The sequence below is a fragment of the Eucalyptus grandis genome, chromosome 5 (genome assembly GCF_016545825.1).
Source record: "Eucalyptus grandis isolate ANBG69807.140 chromosome 5, ASM1654582v1, whole genome shotgun sequence".
In the NCBI taxonomy this organism is placed as follows: Eukaryota; Viridiplantae; Streptophyta; class Magnoliopsida; order Myrtales; family Myrtaceae; genus Eucalyptus; species Eucalyptus grandis.
Window position 1 is genome coordinate 12,737,824 of NC_052616.1, and position 22,929 is coordinate 12,760,752.

At 40.4% G+C, this 22,929-nt stretch overlaps 2 protein-coding genes across 2 annotated transcripts; both read right to left on the reverse strand.

Moving 5' to 3' along the window:
* Positions 1-2,671: 2,671 nt before the first annotated feature.
* LOC108959489 (subtilisin-like protease 4) lies at positions 2,672-4,689 on the reverse strand. The gene is given in 2 exon segments (XM_018873195.2): positions 2,672-4,305; positions 4,308-4,689. Coding segments are annotated over 2 exon segments (2,016 nt in total).
* Positions 4,690-17,017: 12,328 nt separating this feature from the next.
* On the reverse strand, positions 17,018-18,437 carry LOC104444261 (SKP1-like protein 1B). The gene is made up of 2 exons (XM_010057908.3): positions 17,985-18,437; positions 17,018-17,574 (listed from the first exon to the last, which is right to left on the reverse strand). Exons 1-2 carry the CDS (start codon positions 18,279-18,281, stop codon positions 17,401-17,403), a joined length of 471 nt encoding a protein of 156 aa, XP_010056210.2. The 5' UTR covers positions 18,282-18,437; the 3' UTR covers positions 17,018-17,400.
* Between the last annotated feature and the right edge of the window lie 4,492 nt (positions 18,438-22,929).

Genomic DNA, 22,929 nt, shown 5'->3' on the forward strand with positions numbered 1-22,929 from the left:
AGGACGTAATAAAAATGTGGAGATCAATGAATTGAGGTAAAATATAATCACTCGCTAATTTAGTTTTAAGTAAAAAATTCACATAAAAGTTAACCTCCACCAAGCCACAGGAGGAGAGGTTTTGCGTCGTGCCCTCCCTTCACCAAACCGACTAATTAACGCCGTTTGCTTCCTTCTCTCATGGTGTTCAATCGTTGCCAATGTCGCGACCTTCTCGAGGCATTAACTCGTAATGCGTCGTGCGAAGACGTGGAGAATTTACTCGGTGGAGCGGTAGAGCTTCGCCAGTAACACTCTTCACAACTCTGTCTCTAGCCAGTACACAGAGTTCAAATCCAGAGGACAACAAATGCTACATGTACAATATACATGGCAACAATGGCAATGTTAGATAGAGAAGAAAAAGATAGCCATGATACTTTTACTTGTATCCCAGAATTGCATTTTCCCTCGTTAGGTTTCGCAATGGCCACCAGTGGGTATGCTGTTAGCTACATGAGGCCCTCAATCTAGACCTAATGTACACAGAAGATTGTGCCCCGTTATTTCTTAAGGTGCCTAATCCCACTAAAATGAGTGATTTCAGGCCTCTTTTCTCGCTGCAGCATAATATGCAGGTTCGTATTACTTCAGTTATAGCTACAAGATTGGGAGCAGCTCTTCTTGATTCTGTTTGCCTCGATCAAACTCCTTTCATTAGTGGATGAAGATTGATAGCACTTTTCTTCTTTGCTTGACACTTTGAATAGATAGTCAAATGCTTTCTAGTGCCAAACTCAATAATTTTGTAGTCTACTAGCAATATATATATTCAAGTACGATGATAATAAAAAGGATTTATTATATGAATCACAAGATTTTAATATCCTTGATGATCGACCGAAAGTTTGGATACTCAAATACGAAAAGACAAAAATTAAAGGAATACCTATGAACTTATCTCACTTATGTTGCTGTGCCATTTTTTTCGTTTGTTTTTTTGGGTCAAAATGTAGTTGTGCCATTAACCAGGGCAACATCTTCTCGCAAATGTAATTTTATGGATCCATTCGGACCTCTCTCAAGGGGAAGGGGATGAATAATCATCCAAGTTAAGACACGCCACATCTCTATCACACGTAGGCTTTTCTATCATAGTACAAACAAGTAATGACAGAGCTCTTTTAGGACATTTACTAGAATAACAGCCGAGCACACAAAAATATGGCACGGCAATCTTATTATCATCGCCAAATACATAGCTTCTAGCGAAACAGAAATCGTAAAATTCATCCATAATTGAGAAGAGAGAGGACAAATCTCTATAACCTGTTATGAGTTTAACACAACTTTGCCATAGGTCTGGATGTCGAAACCAAAACCTTAAAAAAAATAATGCGCTTAAGTCAATTTTAAGAAATTTGCACAAATCATCCAAGAGCCGCATCACTCTTCGCTATTCCCACCCCCAATTCACATTATTACACATAAAGTTTGTGCATGTACGTTATAATATCTTTTTTTTTTTTTTTTTTTTTGGTCGAAGTACGTTATAATATCTTATAAAGTATGTTTTATGGTGAGAAATCTCTCGAGCAATGTCAGGAAAAGTGCAGAGAAGCAACTCAAGAGGAGAAGGCCATGGGAAAAGAAAAATAAGAGCGGTTACGGCAACAATGGCGAGCCAGATGAGAGCAATCTCAGGTTCGGGACATTTGTACTAGGGAAAATTATTGAAAAAGCCCTAAAATTATTATACTTTTGACAATTCAATACTAAACATTTAAATTTTACTAATTAAATCATAAACTTTTTTATTATTTTTATTGAGTACATCTAGTCACTTTAGCTAGAAATCACTAACATTGACATGGATTATCTTACATGATATAGTTGGCATTAACAAGGATTATTTTTAATAATATTTTAATTTTTTCTTTTCTTTTCCTATTTTTCTTTTCCCCCCGACGGCCATTGCCCAGACCTTGTTGATGCCAGACTTGTTGGGTTTGAGCCTTGCTTTTTCTTTATCCAGCCTTTGTAGGTAAAGACTAAATCCCTCTTCCCAAATTGAAGAAAGGTATGCAACCTCTGAACAGAGATTTGCAAGATATTCCCTTTTTTTTTGTCGGCCTAAATCGAATTGATCGCATATTTAAAATCGCATTTGAGACTTCACAACGTGCATCCCAATTGTTTTTCCATTTATCCAAGGAGTTAATTGTTGGTTGATATGATTTAAGATTACTTTAGAAGCTAGATAAAGGCAAATGTTCATATATACGGCGTGAGCTTAGAACTGGTATTATGAAAGTGGAGTTCTTATTTATAGAAACCTTCATCCTCTTGTCAATTTCCTCTGGTTGATCGAGCCTGCCTCAGTCATTAATCATCATAACGTTGGAACTCAAACATGAACTTGAACTACTTATTGTACAACAAGACTTTATCAAAAGAGCTCTCATGTATAAATATGGAGAAATGAATTAAATATAACACATCTACTATTCATGTGTAGACGATTTTATCCATTTACGATACGTACACAACGAATCTTATACATAAAATTCTTTTAACTAGGTTGTTGTGTTTGAAATTCATCGACTCTACGTCAATGCCCTCTTGGTTCAATGATCCGGCCAGTTCAGTCCGCCCTTTTGAATATAGAAATTACACACACTCCTTGCGATAACTAAAAGACAACGGCGACAGGGATTCGAACTGAATGCTTAGCAGATACCCACGTGATCGCGCCTTGAGCAAGGGGCGGGGTCGCCGTCTTATTCCTTGTGAAGTCAACGCTGAAACTCGCTGTCTCGTTCACCTTCGTGAACTCTAGATTACTCGGGTACACGCCAATTGAGTTGAGACCCGTGATGGGGTCGGTAACCACCTTGTAAGACGAGTTAGCAGGTCCGACGTTCCTCACCCTCCTCGTCACGTTAAACTTCGTCACCGAACTCTCAAAACTCAAGCTGATCGATGGATAGTTGAGCTGGTAATCGGGTATTCTCCCAGTGCTCGAGCATGTGACTTTTTCTTTAACTATGAGCTCGATTTCGGAGTCGGTGTAGTTGAGCCCACAAAGGTAAGGAATGTAATCTTGCGGTTCGATGTCGTAAATGAGACCCGGGTCAACAGCCTTTGATGGGTTGACATGTCCGGCGCCAGTGGTGAATATGTTTGCTGGATTGAGCGACTGGTCCAAGATGGGTTGGCCCTTCGTGTCGGAGGTGGAGGCAGTGGTAATGAGGGCGGACTTGATGGCCGCTGGCGACCAGTCGGGGTGTGCGCTCTTGAGCAGTGCCGCCACACCACTGAGGTGGGGGCAGGACATGGAGGTCCCGGAGATCACGTTGAATGAGTGCTTATCGTCCGTAGAATTGTCTAAACTAACTGGCCAGGCGGCGAGAATGTTCACCCCCGGGCCGATGATGTCCGGTTTGAGGATGCCCTGGCTTTGGTAGTTGGGGCCACGGGAAGAGAAGGATGCTACAACCGGGGCGACCGATCTCCCGATGTCAGTGCCTTTGAATAGGATCGTGGCCTTTGGCGCTGAGGTGGTGCTTAGGTAGCTCTTGATCTCTCTCCCCGCGTCATATCCCACATGGACAGCGGGTAGGACATGCTTATCGGCAAGGGTGGTGGCTCCCTCCAGAGGACTGTTCACGAGGATCATGGCCGCACCACCTGCATCCTTGACCTCTTGACCTTTGTCGACTCGCGCAACACCGCTGCCTACGGAGCACACGACCACTTTTCCTTTGAGGTCCGAGCGGTCTTTTAGTGATCCGGGAAAGCAAAAGGCCGAGGAGTTTTCTCCTTTTCGTGCTGGATCAACCAGGGGAAGTAGCGTTGAATCGAAGTCTTGCGGTTGGTACACGGTCTCCCCATCGAACTCCTTCCCGTTCCCCAGCCGCGCCGTGGCCTTTATCCTGCGGTCTATGGTGCTGGCTCCCACGTTGAGAAGCCACGGTGCCTCGTTTGACAACGAGTAGTTGTATGGCCCCATATTCCCCGCGGAGCTGCTCACGAAGATGCCCTTTTGGATGGCGGCAAATGAAGCTTTTGCAATCCCATCCTGGAAGAACGGATAGGAATCTCCTCCGACAGAGAGGGAAATTACATCGACACCGTCCTCGATGGCCGCATCCAACCCAGCTAATATGTCGGCCTCAAGGCACCCACTAATACCACAAACCTGGTAGATTGCCAAATGCGCAAGAGGCGCTATACCTGCGGCCGTGCCTTTGGCATTACCGAGTGCGCTGGCATTCTTCACAAAAGCACCCGCAGCTGTGCTGGCAGTGTGTGTGCCATGGCCCACATCATCAGTTGGCGGATAGATCCCCCGTAAGCGAAGGACCTCGCACCGATGAGCTTGTTGTTGCAGGATGTGTCGTTGAAGATGCACTTGCCCTTCCATTTGGCCGGGGGCGGTGGCAACCCCTCGCCGCTGAAGGAAGAGTGCTGGGGAGATATCCCTGAGTCCAGTACTCCGATGATCACGCCCTTGCCGAAGTTGGAGTCCTTCCAGAGCCCAACTTCTTGGCGCAATCCCAAGAACTCGGGGGTGCGAGTTGTGTGTAGAGAGAGCACCCTCTCCGGACGCACGTACAAAACACCGTCCCTGTTCCGAATGTCTTTAGCTTCCTCGGCGGTCAATTTGGCCGCGAACCCGGATACCACATGTCGGTATGAATGAACCATTCTTTGCTCTTGGTTAGAGCTGGTTGCCGTGGTAGGTAAAAATGACCGGTATAAAGCATCCAAATCCTCTGAAGTAGCAAAATGTTTGTCCGTTGGCTTTCGTACTTGGATTATATAAGTTGACAACGAGCCACCCGAATCAGCTACTGCAATGGCAGTATTAGCAGGGAAGATGCTTAGAATGCAAATGAGACCAAGAATGAAAATCGTCAAGGTGGTCGCAGACAATCTGCATTTCTGGTCTTTCATCTCGAAGTTGCAAAAGAAAGAGAGAAGCTTTTTGCTTCTATTTTCTGTGTTAGATAGTTGAACTTGGAGCACATTTATGTATAGGAGAAGCAAAATGAAGAAATGGCGTTGGTCTCATGACCCTCCAGAAGCGAACAATGGTAGTTTTTTTCTTTTGAAGGAAAGGATCATTAGTCTTTTTTATTTCCGAAAATGCACATGCATTTCCATGTAAGAATTGAATGCATAAGACCAATTATTACGGTCAAGAACAGAGCACCGTCCATGCAAATTCTCTAAAATAGACTAATTCATTAAAGGAAATATAAATATGCAGATTTAACGTGCTATAGCGAGACGCACTCTAAATAAATTATTTTGCTCAAATCAGCTTCTAAAGGAAAGGATCCTTAGTGATTTAATTCCTAACATGCATATGCATTTCCATGTAAGAATTGATTAAGACCTATTATAATCCTTAAGGACAGGGCACCGTCCATACAAATTTTCTAAGATAGACTAAATCATTAAAGGAAATATAAATATGCATATTTAACATGCTATACAGAGATCTAAAGGAAAGGATCCTTAGTGATTTAATTCCTAACATGCATATGCATTTCCATGTAGGATTTGAGTTAGACCTCCTATAACCCTCAAGAAATTAAAAAATAACAAAAATGCGAAAAATATTATATATTATTAAAAATTGTTCATGTTAATGCTAGTGGTGTTACGTAAGACGGTCGGGTTCACATTAGCAATTTTTGGCTAAAATTGATTGACTTAATTAGTAGAACATAAAAAGATATATGACTCAATTGATGAAATTCAAAAGTTTAAGATTAAATTGATAAAAGTGTAATATATTTAAAACTTTTTAGACAACTTTCCCCTTTTTAATTGAACCAATGTCGTTTTCAACATTTGAATGAAAATTCAATTATGTCCTCCCACCGATATCATGTTTAAAATTTCTGATGTGGTGATTTACTCATCGCTATCATCCTATGGGTCATGATTAGTTATCTAATCTGGATAACTTTTCAAAAGACGACCCTGTTTTGTTTAAATTACTAAATTTTCTCATTTGTTTTTCTTTTCTTTTCTTTCCTTTCCTTTTTGTTTTTGTTTTTATTTTTTTGATGTTACACCTGATCTCTTTTCTCTTTTTCTCGAGTCTTTACTTTACACTTGTATAGACTGAAGCTCAATTTGTTTTGCAGAAAATACAACAAATTTTCAAAAATATTTTTCAAGAAGTCCATGTTCAAGAACACAACAATATTTTTCAATGTTTAGCTAAAACCTGATAATGAACTGAAAAATATATTCCAAAGTTTGATATGGAAAATCCGATTTGATTTTTCCAAATAGAAATACACTATTTGGGTGTTAGTAACGTGAGCATAAGGGACTGGAGATCTAAGTACGGGCACCATAGTCTTGGGTCTGGCCTTGATCAACCTCGACCCGGGCACCAAGGGTTGGGGCACTAGCACCTAGGTGTTAGGCCCACCCTTGATGGACTGGGGTGCGAGTGCCAAGGTACCAACCCGAGCCTCAATGGATGAGAACATAAGCATCGGGGTCCTAGGCCCAGCTTCAATGGACTCGAGCATGGACACTAAGGTCTTGAGCCTTGGTCTCGATAGACCTTGGCTCGAGCACTAGGGACTTGAGCCCGAGCAACAAGAACCTAGGCATGACATTTGTGGACCTCGGCTTGGGTGTTTGGTATGCAAGTTTGGGTACTAGGATCTCGTGCTTAGCCTTTGGGCTTAGCCTTAATGACTTGAGCCTAGGCACTAGAGCCTTGGGCACATTCACCGAGGTCCCATGTTGATCCTCAATGGACTCAAGCATAGGCATTGGGGATTGGTGATGGGCATCAAGGTCATGGGCCCCACCTTAATGGTCCCCGGCTTGAGTGCTAGATAGCTGGTCTTAGATGTTGAGGCCTATGAACCAACATTAGGTTTCCATTTCCAAGTGTAGAATTGTAGGTTTAAGCATTAATATCTAGTTATATTTTGGAAATGATTTTTGATTTTTAAGAGGAAATCATTTTCTTGAATTTAAGCTTAGGTTTTTGTTGACGATGACTTATTTTTCTAAGCGAACTAAATGTCGGAAAATTCAAAAACGTTTTGTCAAAAAGTATATTGCATGAAAAAAAAAAAAACAATCCATTTAACATGTGGTCGAGTCCTTCACTTTCTCGACGAAATGAGGACAGGGGCATGAGGAACTTTGCACGAAAAATACAAACTAATAAGTCCGCCTGACTAGTCATTAATTATTTGTCTTGATCTTTTATTATTGGGTAAGTCTCGGTCGTTGTAATATCATCCAAAAATATAACATAGATAGAACCATAGGATGGTGAGATTCTACCTAAGGTTAAGAATCAACAATGGCCTTATAAAATTTTGTAGTAGGTATTGATATAGAAATTGAATATTAATCAAATTAATTAATGAATCGTAAAAGCAACACAACTATAACAAAATTTCATTCTAAAAAATAGAATTAAGTAGGAAAACAGCTTTTGTTTCTGGATGTTGTAATCAGTCGTATTTTTGGTTAGCCCATTCAACAATTCTCGACATTTCAGTTGTTTTACCCGGAATGCAGCCAACACTTCATTGACCATGCAAAATTTCTTGCAATTGTGAAGTGCAAATTAATATTTGCATCTTGGAAATGTTTAAGTTTGCCTTTTCAACATCAGTCACGAGAACAGTTATTAGAGTCAGCTAGATTATATCTCTAATGAATTTTAAAGACCTTAAATGAGTTTTAATTTGTTGCTCACTGGTCATAACAAATCTTTTGGGACATTTATTTTATGTTGACCTAGGTTGAAGATAGTTAATAAGTTTGCAAATTCAGTTTTTTTATTTTTTTTGGTGCTGGAGGAACCGGCTTGTAGCCGACAGCCGCGCCCGTAAACCCCCAGGTGACACTTAAGCAGGAGGACCCATCATCCCTGAGTCACACTTAATACACCTAGCGCCTCCCCTGGGTTTTGAACCCTTCACTTCTAGGCTGAGGATCAGCAGGGCCTTATCCAGCGGAGCCATCGTGGCCGGTGGTAATTTGCAAATTCAGTTCTAAGCTTATTGTATGAAAAATTTAATTCTAAACTTTTCAATTAAACCAATGCCGTTCTCAATCTTTAAGTCAAATTCAATCAAGTCCTTTTGCCCAAATCTTGCTTGCAATTTCTGACATGGTAATCCACTCATCGTCAGTTTATCTTACGAGTCACAATTAGCGATCTAATTTGGGCCACTTTTCACGAGATGACCCCATTTTGTTTAAGCACTGCATGGTAACATTCTTGTTTATATGTTCTTTTGTTCTTTAGAATATAAAAAGAGCAGAAATTCGTCCGATGATGTCAATTAATTTTTTATATTCACCGGAATATAAAAGTGACAGGGGAATGGATCTAGAACAGAAACGAGAAATAGAAAAAAAGTAACTTTTTGTTCCTATAATAATTTATAGAAATGAGTCAATTTCTTTCCTTTTATTTCTTTTTTTTCTTTTCTTCTTCTTCCTCACCACCCCAGCTATCTGCTACCCCCACATGTTGCGAATCTCGTCGCTCACCGTCATCCACTACCCACCATCCGCCCTAGCTATCTATCACTGCCATTTGTTGCCGCCGCCCAACGACCGGCTAGAGGAGGAAGAAGAAGAGAGAATAATAATAAAAAAGATATATATATATATATATATATATAATTATTAAAAAAATTAAAAGAAATTTTATGTTATAAAAAAAACTTATGAGCTGTACCAAACATATTTATATTTTTTTCTTATTACGGGAATTTAAATTTTGTACAATTACTAAATATGTTATTTTATTAGAAACTGTTTCAGGTAATAAAAATAGAAAAAGAATTATTTCTCAAAAGAAATTATTTTCAAAAATAGAAATATTATCAACCGCATCCTTATTTTTTTTATTTCATTTTTCTCCATCTCTCTCTCTCTCTCTCTCTCTCCTTGTTACTGCTCATCTTCTTTTCTCTATTTCTCGAGTCGCCACTTCCCACCTGTGCAACAATTGCAACTGAAGTAACAGCATTGAGCAGAAAGCATGAACGCCAATGGACGAGACTCACAAGCATACTGATGATCCATTTCTTATACTTAAAAAAAAAGAAAAAAAGTAGCGATTATTTGTTTAATTTTCTAACTATCCTATTTGTGAAAAAGAAAATGAATCTCTTAATGCAACATTTATAACCGACCCATTCCATTCTAAGATTTCCTTTCTCTTATATTCTGTCATATATATGAGATTTGTTAAGTAACATTATTGAAAGGTTTTCAAAGGGATGGAACGCTATATTTCCTGTCTTTGCCATCTATTCTCAATATGAAATTCTGGTGATCTAGGCGGGAAAAGATCAAAGAAAGTTGGTCAGGAAATCCTCCCCATTAGGAGTAGACTAAAAACTATTACTTAGTAATTTCTCCTTTTAAAATATAAAATGGGCGAGAAGGGTGACTAGAGTGAAGATTATCTACCCTAATATAGTCCACCCTCTGCATTGTGACTTCGGATATGCCTTGAAGACCTTGATTTGAATTTTGATGGCAGAGGACTTCTCCGTAATTGATCCTCCACGCTCTTATTTCTGATCGAACAATCCTTGCAACAGCTGAGTTCTAGATCCCTGGATTGGTGTGATGGCAAGGGAAGATGGCGGACACCAGAGAAGGGGAAGAGAGAGTGGTCTTTCGACGCGAGGGCAAATCCCATGAGAAAGAAGGAGAAGGATCTGCTCAGCAAATTCAAGGGCTCCTCGGCTCAAGGCGGACCTTCACTGGTACGTGGCGTTCTCCCTGACAACTGGAAGGATATGCTCTACGATATTTCGATCGATATTTGGCTGCGTTAGAAGATACGAAGATAGATTATACGCGTTAACAACGGACGTCTGAACTACTTGGGCAGTTGGGCAACTTCAGCCAAGATCCATTCAGGTCTCGGCGGGACGCCTTTTCCGAAACACTTCGCAAACGCCCAGATGCCCTTAAGAGACGAGAAGGAGTATCTACTCCCAGTATTGATGATAAAACATCGGAGGAAGAAGGATCTGCCACCAAAAGGCACTGCGAAACAGGGGAGGGAAGTTCTGTCATCGAAAGTCCTCCAAGGGATTCAGGTCTGACCCAAGGAGGTGATCTGCTCGGATTGTACGGTCATAAGGAGAAGCTGATCAGGTTGCTTCTTAAGGACAACTCTGGAACGACGGCATATATTGGTAAGCGGAGGGTCCTCAGATAACCTACTGGAGGTCCTTTCCAATGACGACCATCCATTTTGCCTTTTGTACATGAGCATTTTCCTCGAGAATAGCGAGATCAGTTGCAACAGAGTTTCTCATCTATGGGCAGCAGAAGGATTTCTAACCGATCTAAAAGTAGTCGCCGTCTTTTTAATGACATTCTTGATAGAAAGTGCATCCATCCCGCGGAATTAAGAAGTGATTGAGAGCTCTCCACATTCCAAGTGGATGACCATTTGCGAGAGATTTCTGCTTCCTTTTCTGATCATTTGGACCTATTAAGGATAACTAGTAGTGTGGGCAGCACCAACTGGCCTAAAAGACACCTATCCGTCCAAGGAGGAACAGTCAGATTTGAATGAAGAGAAACTCTCTCAACTTCATTCTCTATTCGTGTTTAATCTCTCCTCATCCAATGCTTTAACAATGGGGACTTCCGAGAATCCATTATTTCCATTCAATTTTAAGCTTCTCAAGGTGTTGCACGTGACAGGTGCATTGTTCGAGCTAATCCTTCTCAGGTACTTGAGCTTAAGGGATACCTCAATCAAAGAAATCCCAGCCTCCATTGAAAGGCTTACACATCTAGAATTTTTAGATCTTAAACAAAGCTTGGTCATTGAATTACCTAAGGAGGTTGAAGGACTGGAAAGAATTCGTCACATCCCGATTTATCATCACAAGAAAGAGCCCCTTGATGGAGAGTTACGAGCTAATTGGCTTCAAGGCATTGTGCAGAGAGTCAGAGGACCCAAGTGCCTAGAAAAGCTTTGTTTCGTGCAAGAAAACAGCCTATTGAAAGATCCTGGGAATCTAACAAAATTAAGATGGATGGGAATCACCAAGTTGATTAAGGAACAAGGTGAGTTGTGGTGCACTTCCCTTGAGAATTTAAAGGAGCTAAAGTCTCTCAATGTACATGCACTTTACAAGGATGAGATACTTGATCTCCATGGCTTATCCTTGCCTCCCAAGTATCTTAAACATCTCTACTTACGTGGCTAGTTGGAGAAGTTGCCACATTGGATATCGTCCTGTAAATGTTTGACAAAGATCCTATTAAGATGGAGTCACCTGGAGGAAGATCTCCTTGCAACCCTTGGAAAATTGCCAAAGCTAGTAGAGCTGGAACTACCTCTGGCTTATGATGGATAACAATTGGACTTCAAGAAAGGGCAGTTTCCAAAGCTCAAGATCTTACTACTTGAGGAATTAGAGGAGCTCAGATCAATGAATTTGGAGAAGGGAACAATGCTGTGTCTTAAAGACCTAACCATCAGCCGCCATGAATGGTTAGAAAGGTTACCATCATCGAACACATTCCTACGATTCAAAAGTTTGTGGTTTTTTGACATGTCTCATGAATTTTATGAGAAGGTATGAGTGGACCACGAGAAGGATGATTATCAAATTTTTGATCACATACTAGAAGTATATTTTACACTATGGAGGGCCAGCCCCTGGAAAACCCGTACTTTCTTGCAGGCAAAGGATATGAAGGCTTCACAGGTGAACACTGAATGAGATCTCCCTCGTGCTTCAGAATGGTTGTACCAATGTAGAAATAAAAATGCTGCGTGACTGTGGATTTTGTATTACTATTGTGTGTGCTGCTTGTTTCTAAATCCTGTTCGGTTTGTGGTGTTTTCATTTCTCATTGCTGCTTCGCTTCTACTTTTAAAGAGCACTTCTTGTTTATGAATCGAGATTTTGCTGCAGAAGAATCAGGAAAAGTAAGACCTGAAAATATAATTGCAACACCTTGGCTGGACTTAGGAAGTGACTTGCCTTAGGAGCTTTTTTGGTTCAGCATTCGCAAGAAGCTTTAGGCCCACAAAGCCCCTTGAGGAAAATTTGGGGTGTTTGGCAAGTTTTCCCAATGGGCCAAATCCATTTTCTTTATCTGAATCATCACCCCACCCAGCATACAGAAAAAAAGAAAGAAATTATCCTCCTTGTCGTACTGTTGTCTGGATTTTGTGCATTATTTTGATTTTGTTTTTGACGCTCTTTCAAGCCCTTGAACTTGTCTGTTGAATTTGGTTTCATGCGTTAGTCTAATGGAGCTTGTTTTGGGGTTCTAGGAGTTGGAACTTGCTGGAAATTGCTGCGAGGGACAACTAGAAAACAGGATTGTCCCGAGTCATTTCCAGCTTGCATTGAGGAACTATGAGGAATTGAGCGAGTTCCTGGGTTCTGTGACCATTGCTAATGGAGGAGTGTTGCCCAACATTCACAAAACTCTGTTGCCGGAGAAGATGGGTGAAGGGAAGGAGACATTGAGTCTGCCTCTCAGGAGTTCTTGTCGGGGGGGTGGTTTTGTTTGTAGCTTGGGTCCTGTATCAGAGATTTTTCCATGGATGACTTCTAGTGCACATGTTTGAAAATGGGTTTTGAGCTTCTCTCTTGCTGGGAATATTCTGATATCTTATCAGGATGATGTTCGAATCAAATCAAAGGGTTCCTTTTTGTTCGTGTTTTCAGATGTCAAGTAGACTAAAAAATCTATTCATGTGGTTGCATTACGGATGAGTGGATCTATTGATCTCGAACTTGGTGGGATGGTATCTTCACTGCTTGATGTGAATGTACACTAAATTGAGACTGAAACTAAAACTTGCAACTCGTCACATGTAATGTGTCGACAGGAGATGGAGGTAAGAAGATCTAGTGACTCATTGTTCAGATGCTGGTAACGTCCAGTACCGCTGAGAAAGTGGAGATTAGTTTCACCTGCCATGACTAGACAAGCAAGGGAGGTCCTGTACTTGACTTTTTCACTGTGCACTTCTTCAATTCTTCCTTGGCTTGATGCTAATGCAAACATCATCCAATGACAATAAAACGAAGATTTTATCTATGTCTACCGTCGAGCAAATTTCTAGGCTCTAATATTTGATAAAGTAGATTTCTTGCCCATCCCAACCAGGTGAGAAATGGACCAAGTCTAAGTAGGACAAGGGTTGTTGTCTACCAACACAAGCCATGGATGAATGCCCCCTTGCTTTATTTAGGGAACAACCTTCGATGATACAATACTGCACCTGAACTCCAAGACCCCTGGCGCCCCCCGCCAAAGTACAGAGCTAACCAAAAAAGAGGGGCATTTCCACCCTTCCATGGCAGTGTGATTATCGACTAAGACCAGATGCCTGACAATCAGCCTTTAATGGTCCAACGATTGAGGATGATCAGTCAACAGCTGAGAGTCATCTAAGTCATCCCACGGTTTATCAAGTACTCAACAATTTTGCCATGGTATTATTTGGTCGCGTTATTGTAGTAAGGCCCATAAAAGGGATCGGTATGGCCATGCGAATTACTAGAATGTAACAACCATCCAATTTGTGTTCAGTTAGAAAAGGTTGGTTATTGTTTTGCCTATCAGTTTGGTATGGACAAGCTAAAATAAATCAAGCATCGAGATATTTTCAAAAACTCAATTGGATTTGAATTCTTAAAAATTACTACTAGATAGCTGATATGCATTGAGTAGATGTGATCATAGGTTGGGCGGTCTATCGGGACAGAAGCATAAATGAGTAGGATTGGACTCGCAATTCCCTTCTTGGTCAGCTCAAGCCCGGCACCATCTTACATTAAAAGATTAATAATTTGATTTCACATATAATCGGTCCACCCATGGATCGATCTGCACATAATTAGCACTGCCGCCGACTCTATTAAACTAGGTCCACCCCTCCAAAGGTTTTCCCAAGATTTGGGATGCCTTTAGGGTCGCGGGGGGATGCCGCCTTGGTTTTGATCGCGGAGTGCTTAAATCGACATTAGTTATCCGAGGCAGGATCATGTTGGAAATCGGCGTCGCAGCGGAAGCGGATCGTATATTTTTGCAATTATGTCGGGAGCTATAGAAATTGATCGAAATAAAACGAGGAACAATAAAAGAAAATGATACCGGAAATTAACGTGGTTCGGTCATAATGTCGGAACCTACATTCACGGGAAAAGCCAGCAAATCAATCAATTATAAATCGGAGAATTACAGGATTACAATCATACACATGCACTCAAGTGTTTCTCAACCCTACTTTATATCCGATACCCACGGTGTTTAACAAAACAACTCAATGGACTCGACTCCGCACAAACCCTCTCTGAGCTCAAGCTCTCACTCTCTCTCGAGCTCGTTTCTCTAGCTCTCTGCCGAGCTCTTTTCTTTTCGCTCTCTCTCTCTCTCGAGCTCGTTTTCTTTGGCTCTTTCTTGCGTAGCCAACGAGCTCCAGGCGTCTTTTTCCTTTAATCGGTGGAAGGGGAAGAAAAAACTTGTACTCCACAATTGTCAGAACGGTGCCGATCTTCAAAGCATGTGCCTCCATGCATTTAATGTTAGCGTGTGAGCTGAGCAGCATGTACTGACACACGTAGAAGAGCTTCTGCTTTCTCTCCTTCTTTTTCCGCAACAAGACGAAAGAAGTCCACAAAAGATGACCAAAGAGAGGGATAGACTTCGGTGCCTGCATGATAGGCTTCTGAGGCCACAAATGCTGACCAACTTGTTTTCTACGAGCATGCATGCACATGGCCATGTGCATGCATTTAATGACGTAGAAAAAAATAGAGGATGAACTCTTCAGAGGATAATTTCATGCTGAAAAAGTGAGAAGGGCCACAAAAGTCAACACGCGGATTTGTGGCCTTCATTTCCGACGCCAAGGGCTGGATTTTTTTTTTCGGCTCCTATCACGCACTCCTTAATTTTAATTGAATGCTTTGCGGACGTTCTTCCTCATTTCAGCATATAAGTGTTTTGCATGTATCGGGTATCATATAATGGATTCAAACTTGAGACATAATTTAACAGATCATTCGGCTCGGGTCATGGACGACGGTATCTCAGCCCTGTTACGGATGCTGCAGAGGCTGTCGCGAATCGACATTTCGGATAATCGGTTTGTCTCTTGTAAGTCTCTTTTGGTTCTGTCGTTGAATTGCCCGTCTCTGAGGGAAATTAAGTTTGGGCAATGTGGGTAAATTACTGGGAGGGCTTCGTTGATGATGAACAGGCCTCACTTGGTCTCCTTGGCCCTGAATGACATGGAAGAGGGGGCAATTTTCTGTGAGGAGTTGGTGGATTCCTTTCATCACGCCGGGGGTTTTCGTAGTCTGGATTTCTCGGGCTCGTTTATCTGGGATGGGTTGCTGACGTCTGTCGCGGAGGCAAACGTTCCGCTAAGGGACCTCTTTCTTTCGCATGCTTCGGGGTTTTCGTTCGACGGGATTCGGAATATCGTGCTAAAGCTCCAGGGTATCAAGGTCTTAGATTTGGAGGCAGTACATTTCCTTACAGATCCGCGACATGAGCAAACTTGAAAGAAAAATCTCATGAGCTATAACCCCGTTTGTATCCTTCCCTCCTGTCGAATGCATGTGATCGATCCCACCATGTCACACGGTGGTGAGCGGCCGACTTCTTCCTTTTCCTTTTCTAATCAATGCCCACGGGAGAGTCATTTATTAAGGTGTACATTTCATTTTGGGTTCAAGTGATCATGGATTCTAACTCAGAGACACTTGCTTCGCTTTGAAAAAAAATAAAGGCAAGCAAGACATTATTCCACCACCAAGATTTGTATCAAGACTCTTGAGGCGCGATTTCAATAAGTAGACAAGAGGATCATCATGATCAAAATCCTGATTCATGGGAGGCAACGGATGAGCCTCACCATGAGTCATAATGTTTATAACTCGTGGGTCGCAATATCCTGAATCTCGAAAACACGTTTTTTCTTGAGGAGTTTTATTAACAAGTGATCTTATGACATATTAATAGTTTCAAGAAAAACAATTCTTTTTGATGATTTTTCATAGACATGTTAAATGTGAAGGTAGTTCCAAGTAAGCTCGAATTCGAGAAATAAGGTCAGAAGCAAGGTTACTCGGGTACCCTTTGAAATCATTCGCAAAAGAGGATGCGTTCGGGTCGATTACATGGATTGTATGGACAATACAAAGATCATGGTTCAACTGCAGCAAGTAGTAAAATGCGACAGATATGAAAGTAGAGGAAAATTGCACCGAGCCATACTTTTTTTGCGGATACCGATGTAGACAATGAATCTGCAAGAGAAGTTTAAGCGCGAAAAAGACCAAGAATTGGAGCACCACTTCGTGAAAATAGGCAGGGGTAGGCAGGGGGAATTCCACCATTAAATGGATATGAGCCTATGAAATAACAACCCCGAAGAGAAGATGATTCATGTTAGGAGTGTACATTAGTCTTGGTCCAACTAGGAACCAGACCGGACTGAAACCGATCTTGTCAGTATTAGGTAACTCTCACGATTGATTCCTGTTTCCAAATTTTTAGAAACGAAAATAATCAATTCGATTTTCGATTCCTGGAGAGGAGTCGGACCGAACTGGCTTGGAGTGAAGCTTTTAAGCAAACTAATGGAAGATGCATAAACTTGTGCTGGGGCTTGCATTTCGAGCTGCCCTTCTCTTCGAGAGAGAGGGGAAGTCTTTGAGTCTAAGAGATAAACTTCTAGATTCATTAAAACTTAGAAAAAATATTATCGAAAACTCTAAATTTTGCTCATCACACATCAATATCCCCAAATGTATGCCAGTGTGAGTAAAATACCCTCCATTTTTTCATCAAAAATCTCCAAACTTTGCCAACATCGCTAAATATAATATGCACTTACATTGTTACAATGGTATGCTTGGCTCCATTAAGCCGAACATCACTGGGTCCATCGGTATAAGTCGATATTCAGAAGAAACGACATTGTACCAAAGTGTACTGTAACTCCAACAGCTTATTAAACAGCGTAATACCGTGAGGACCACTGAAGGTACTTCTTTTCCTTACTAGTAACCGTGTTCAAAGTTCAAACATCGAACTCCTTGGGCACATATTTCAAGCTCACTAGACATAAACTAGCAACATCTCCAAGCACACATAACCAACGCAAAAATAGGTGGATAAGAGAACGCAATGCATTGCGACGGCCAAGAAACTGAGCCATCATATCATAAACACGTGTTATGCAGACAGTAAGACCATAAACGATTCAAGAACAAGGTCCAATTACCCCTAACAGAAGATTGATCTTGAGTAAGAAACGGGGACCTCAGTTTCCGCAAGGGAAAAACGACTAATGCCTCAGCACAAAAGTTTGCTTTGACTAAGTACCTCTTTTCACTCAAAGGCCCATTGGTTCTCCCTTCGAACCTCTTCCTCTTCCTCGGGCGTGCATTGATTCTTGCTACCGAACGTCTTCCTTATCTCCTCGGGTGTCTTCCCCTTAACCATGTCAGCCAGAGTCTGGCAGGTGAGATCCAGCAAGCCCTTGATGTCCAGATAATTGGCCGCCTATGACATATCAAGCGAAACACCACAGAGCACACGGATAAGTATTGCAGTCCTTAACGAGACGAGACTTTAAATCAACATCGCAAGTTCATGAATTAAACTACGATGGTGCTGCAGAAATAGTCAAACCTCCGCATTCACAAAGCAAGAACCCCAAGTCATAAAGTCATTATCGCTTAAGAATGCAACTGAGATGAGTTCCTAAAAAATGGTACTGAAATCTTCAAAAGCACATGAAACAGAGAATCATCCACCGCAATAATCAGCAAAATCAACATCAAACTCTCACACCAGCCGAGAAACGCCTAGACAAGGCAAAAAAACAATATCACCGCACAAAATCTCCCACGAAACCCAAACTCTACGCGAGATTCCACAACCGAAGAGTGGGTAAGGGAAAGACCACTGACCAGGATGAGGTCGAAGAAAGTCCCTTGGTCGACCTTGACGAACTCAGCATCCCAGGCCTTGAGGTCGTCGCCGGCGACGGAGGAGTCGCGATCGGTGTCAACGACGTGCATCTTGCAGTAGTCGATGACCTTGGAGAGGATCCTGCTGGTGACGTTGTGGAGGGGGATGCCGTCGTCGGGGAAGTCTTTTTCCTTGAACATCTGATCAATGGTACGGGACTGCAGAGCCACCGCCTCCTCCACCTCGAAGGACTCTCCGTCCGAGCTCTTGAGGATGATCTTGTCAATCGACGACATGGTTTCTCTGCACAGATTTTCTCGAGATAGGAATAAAGACGATTCAATAGCAGCGTAACCCCGACGGCCTGGGGGAATGTCTTGGAAGACTCCCCCGGTCAGGACGGGTCCCTCTATTGATTTTTATTCTCCGACCCAAATCCGACCTGATCAATTCTCCCGTTTGACAAGTGTAATTTTAACGGGATTCAAAATCCAGTTCATATTTATAATTTGGTCATTGCAGTCACTCATATCATAACGTGAAAATCAGTTAGCCCATTATAATTTTAAATATTTAAGTTGTTAGATAAAAATTTAATTAAAAAATATGATTTAATTATAAGCAGTGCTATTTTCACTACACTTACCAATATACCCTCCTCTTTCCCACTCTCTTCAATTAATTATTTTTTTCCTGTTATCAGGCTAACCCATTTCTTTTCTTATCATGCTAACCCACGAAACTACTTTTTATTTCTATCATCTCTCTTATCTAATCAGCTTCATGCAGTAATTGGGCAATTATGTTCATTTTCCTTGCGGTACACTGAAGGACCCTGCTGGTGTGAGCGTTGCTGTACTATTGAATGAGCTCTTTCTTTTGGTTATTGATGCAGACGCGGAGGAGTGGTTCCAGTTGGTTGTATCTTGTTATTCAATAGGTGCAACATACAGATCAAATGTGCCAAAACCAGATCAAACTCACGGAGAAAATGCTCTTGCTTGATTTCTTTCGAAAGCAGAGTCATATTGACTTGTCAAATGCTTTAAATCATCTGCAGATGCTGCTGTCAAAGTTAATAATCTTCTCAGGTTATCGTGCCAATGACTTCAATGAAGAGGATTGGGACTTCGTATTGTCCGTGACAAGGTTTTGAATTCAATCAGCAGTTGTAATGATGAAGTATGTTGTAGAGAATGTAATAGCATGAAGCACCGAATTTTATTTGTATCTCAATTGGGCAGTGTTATTTTTCAGCTGCATTTCAATTGTAACTTGACCCAGAATGACCCAACTTGACCTGCGTTTTCATTTGGGTCATATGCTATTCGGGTCAAAGAGAACACACACCTTGGTCAGGTCGAGTCGGGTCAGGTCAAGTTGCATGGAAACCCAACTCAACTCCATTCATTGACACCCCTAACTCCAGGTATAAATATGATTATAACACAATTGGTTTTTGAATAACTATTGGGGAAAAAGTTATGCAAACTACTGAAATATGTCTATTGTGACATACTTATTCTAAACCATTTTCTTAATATAAAAATCTCAAACTTGCACATGTTTGACAAATTTGTGGATGACATTAGGCAAATGATGATGATAAGATGCCCAAATGACTTAAATAAAATAAAAATAATGTTGTTTTGACCGCAAAATCATATTATGAAATCATAATTGACAATAAATGTGTCATATTAATACAAGTTTGGGGTTTTTAATATTGCAAACAAAAGTTTAGAATAGATGTGTTACAATGGGTTTAGTTAGGGTTTTGATGGGTCGCTGTTTTGAAATATCCAAATCTTAATTAGCTAGTTTGAAAGAACAATTTGATTATTTTCTTTCAATTGTATTTTTTTTAATTAGCAATTTATATTATAAGAAATACAACTTATATAATAGACTTTTAAATTCGTGGTCTATATATTAATCTTCAATGATAAAAGTAATAGATTTCCCTCATTTAATAACACAATGCAATATTGTACTACTATACACAGATTATGCAAAATAGTTATCTGCATCCTGGATGAAACATTATCATTTGCTTTTCTCTTGTAAGATGGTAGGGCAACTTTTGGCCCATCAAGCCCGATTAAATGTGAACTGGGCCGAATATTTAATATAATTATATGTCTTGTAGGTTACAAGTGGGCTTGGGCATGGCCAGTCGGGCCATATCTCCGAGCCCCGACTGGCCATGCCCAAGCCCAGCCTAACCTTCTTCGAGCATAGAAATTTCACGCGACCCTGCCGTAAGCTTGCCATAGAAATTTTATGTTCATCCTTTTATTCATTAGGTGAATGATTCAAATCCCCACAAGTTATCTTAGATCTTACTTAGTTCGAGTGAAGGTCCGCGAACATATTGTGGGAGGTTTACTAAGACAAAAAGTGGAAAAATTGTCTAGAAAGTCCTCAATTTAGTACATTTTTTTGCCAATTTAGTCATTAACTTTCAATTTTGTTAATTAAATCATAAACATTTTTCACTTTTGCAAATTAAGTCTACTCAACCAATTTTAGCCGAAAATCGTTAACATAAATGCTAGTTATCCTACATAGCATGACCAATGATGACGTGGATAATTTAATAATATATTTGAGAGAGAGAGAGAGAAGAAAATATTAAAATAATTTGAAAAAATATTAAAATATGATTTCAACATTAGCACCAAGCATGCTACATAGGACGACTGGTGTTCACATCAATGATTTCGGGCCAAAATTGGCCGTACGAACTCATTTGATAAAATGTGAAAATTTTTAAGACTCAATTAGTAAAATTGAAAAGTTTAAAATTGAATCAGAAAAAAAAAATACAATAGGGTGGTGACTTTTTGAATAATTTTCTAGGCAAAAAGTTAGATAGATATAAACCTACTCAACTTTGCATTAGCCTTTCAAGTAGAAAATGGACACGTCTAAATTGAGTTTGCATCTCACCGTACTAGCTCACTCTACTTTAACATTTCTGTAGACAATCCAACACATCATATGCGCACACATAGAAACTAAATCCTAATTAAAAAAAAAAAAAACGCCAAGGACTATGCCGATTTTCAAAAGATCTAGAAAGCTGATATGATGAGGTCATGGCTGAATTACTTGAAGATATGCAAGATGGACACAACGGCTAGCAAATCTAATAGCGACGCTCTAAAGAGTAAAGACTACTGGTTTTTCAGACATGAAATTCGCCATTCTTACACAATGGCTTCATGAATTTGTCTGATATGCAGGCTCGTATACATGGCTCCATTTTTTGTGGCTGGAAAGGCTGCGTATCTCCCAATTCAAACTCAGAAGACAGATGGGGAGTTCACCTGAGACACCGAATGGGATTGGGTCAGGACTTCAAAGCAGTCAGCATTAGTCTCGTTTGGTTAAAACCAAATGCGCCTAAGTTTGCTCTCATTGACGGGCCAGGCCTCCTCGGTAGGCTGCAAACCTTTGATAGGATAAAGAAATGGAGCTTGTGATGATGGAAGGTCGTGTTTTACGCAAACTGGAAGATGAATCAGAAGGTCGTCTAGCCTTCGATGGCTACTTTCCAAAGCAAATGTGGGGGCATTTTCTGCAGTTTTTTTGGCTTCATCAGACCTGCTAGTGGCTGGTCTTCTTGACTTGCTTGGATCTTGAAAGCTGCACCTCTTAAAGAGTTGTTGAAACTGTCCCGGTCTCTGCTGCAATTGCGTTTGAATCTCCATTGCAAGATCGCGAGAGAACACTTGCTGAGCTAAGATAAAAAGCTTTTGCAGACCTTGAAAAATCTTTGTTTAACTTGTATTGGTGACAGTTACGTGTGCGCTGGTCCTCCTACATTAATTCGTTTGCAGTGAAAGATATTTACTTTTCGAAAAACAAATTGACAATATAAGCATCACTAGATTTGGCAATTTAGTTCAGTAAAATTATGTTAAAATTAGCTTGCGAAATTTGCTTAGGCAATGATATAATCCTAGTGTATTTGTATTTATATGTCTGTTTGAAAATAATTTTGTTTTTCACTTTTTTTCCTTCAGATTACAGCTTACATATTTTAACTTTTATATAATCCAAAGCACCCTGAAACCTTCCGAAATCACAAATTTTAGCTACATAGATTCACAAATGTAATTTTTACAATATTCGAGTATTCGAATGATACTTCAAATTTTTGCGGGGAAGCTGAAATGGTAATTTTCTTGCTAAAAAGTTAGAGACAAATGACCCTAAATCTCTAATCATAATGTGTCTGGTGAAATTCTACCACTTACAAGGATAGAAAAGAAAGAAATGGCCTTTACCAAAAAGAAAAAAGAGAGAGAGAGAGAGAGAGAGAGAGAGAAAGAAATGGCTAATTTTGGTAGAGTGACAAAGTGATATGATGATCCCATTTCTTTGTGAAATAGCCAACTAGGGTTCCTTTCCCGTGATATGAAGCACACTACAGTAAAATAAGATATAAAGCTTGTCTTTGGCAGACTTTTCCACAAGTTAAGCTGGAATAACATCAATTCGTCACTTGAGAGAAGCTTTGTATCTGGCTTCACGTAACACATATTGACACATTTCTAGTAAGGACCAATATTTCATCTTATTGGGCCATGTTTTTTAGTCAATCCTCATAGTATTATAAACCGGTACACGTCAATTACTGAGACAAACACAATGAAATGGCACGATAAAATTTACTATCCCGATAGCAATGCAATGAGATCAGTTTACACGAGATGACTCAAAAGCATATCCAAAAATGAAATACTAAACAAAAGGAGCCCATGAGCTTTCCCAAGTGTTCCTCATGCTCCTTTCTTCATTTCGTTGAGAAACTGAGTCCCCCTTTGCATACAAGATTAAAAAAAAAAAAAAAAAAGGCAGCGGTGATTGAGAGACACTGGATTGTTCATGAATTATTTGAAATATTTGATAGATTTATAGATTTATTTGTGACTT

Excerpts from the sequence above, each read along its gene's own strand:
- LOC104444261 (XM_010057908.3), bottom strand. The coding sequence starts at position 18,281 with ATGTCGTCGATTGACAAGATCATCCTCAAGAGCTCGGACGGAGAGTCC. Across the intron at positions 17,575-17,984 it reads CTTTCTTCGACCTCATCCTG|GCGGCCAATTATCTGGACAT; the intron begins GTCAGTGGTCTT and ends GATATGTCATAG.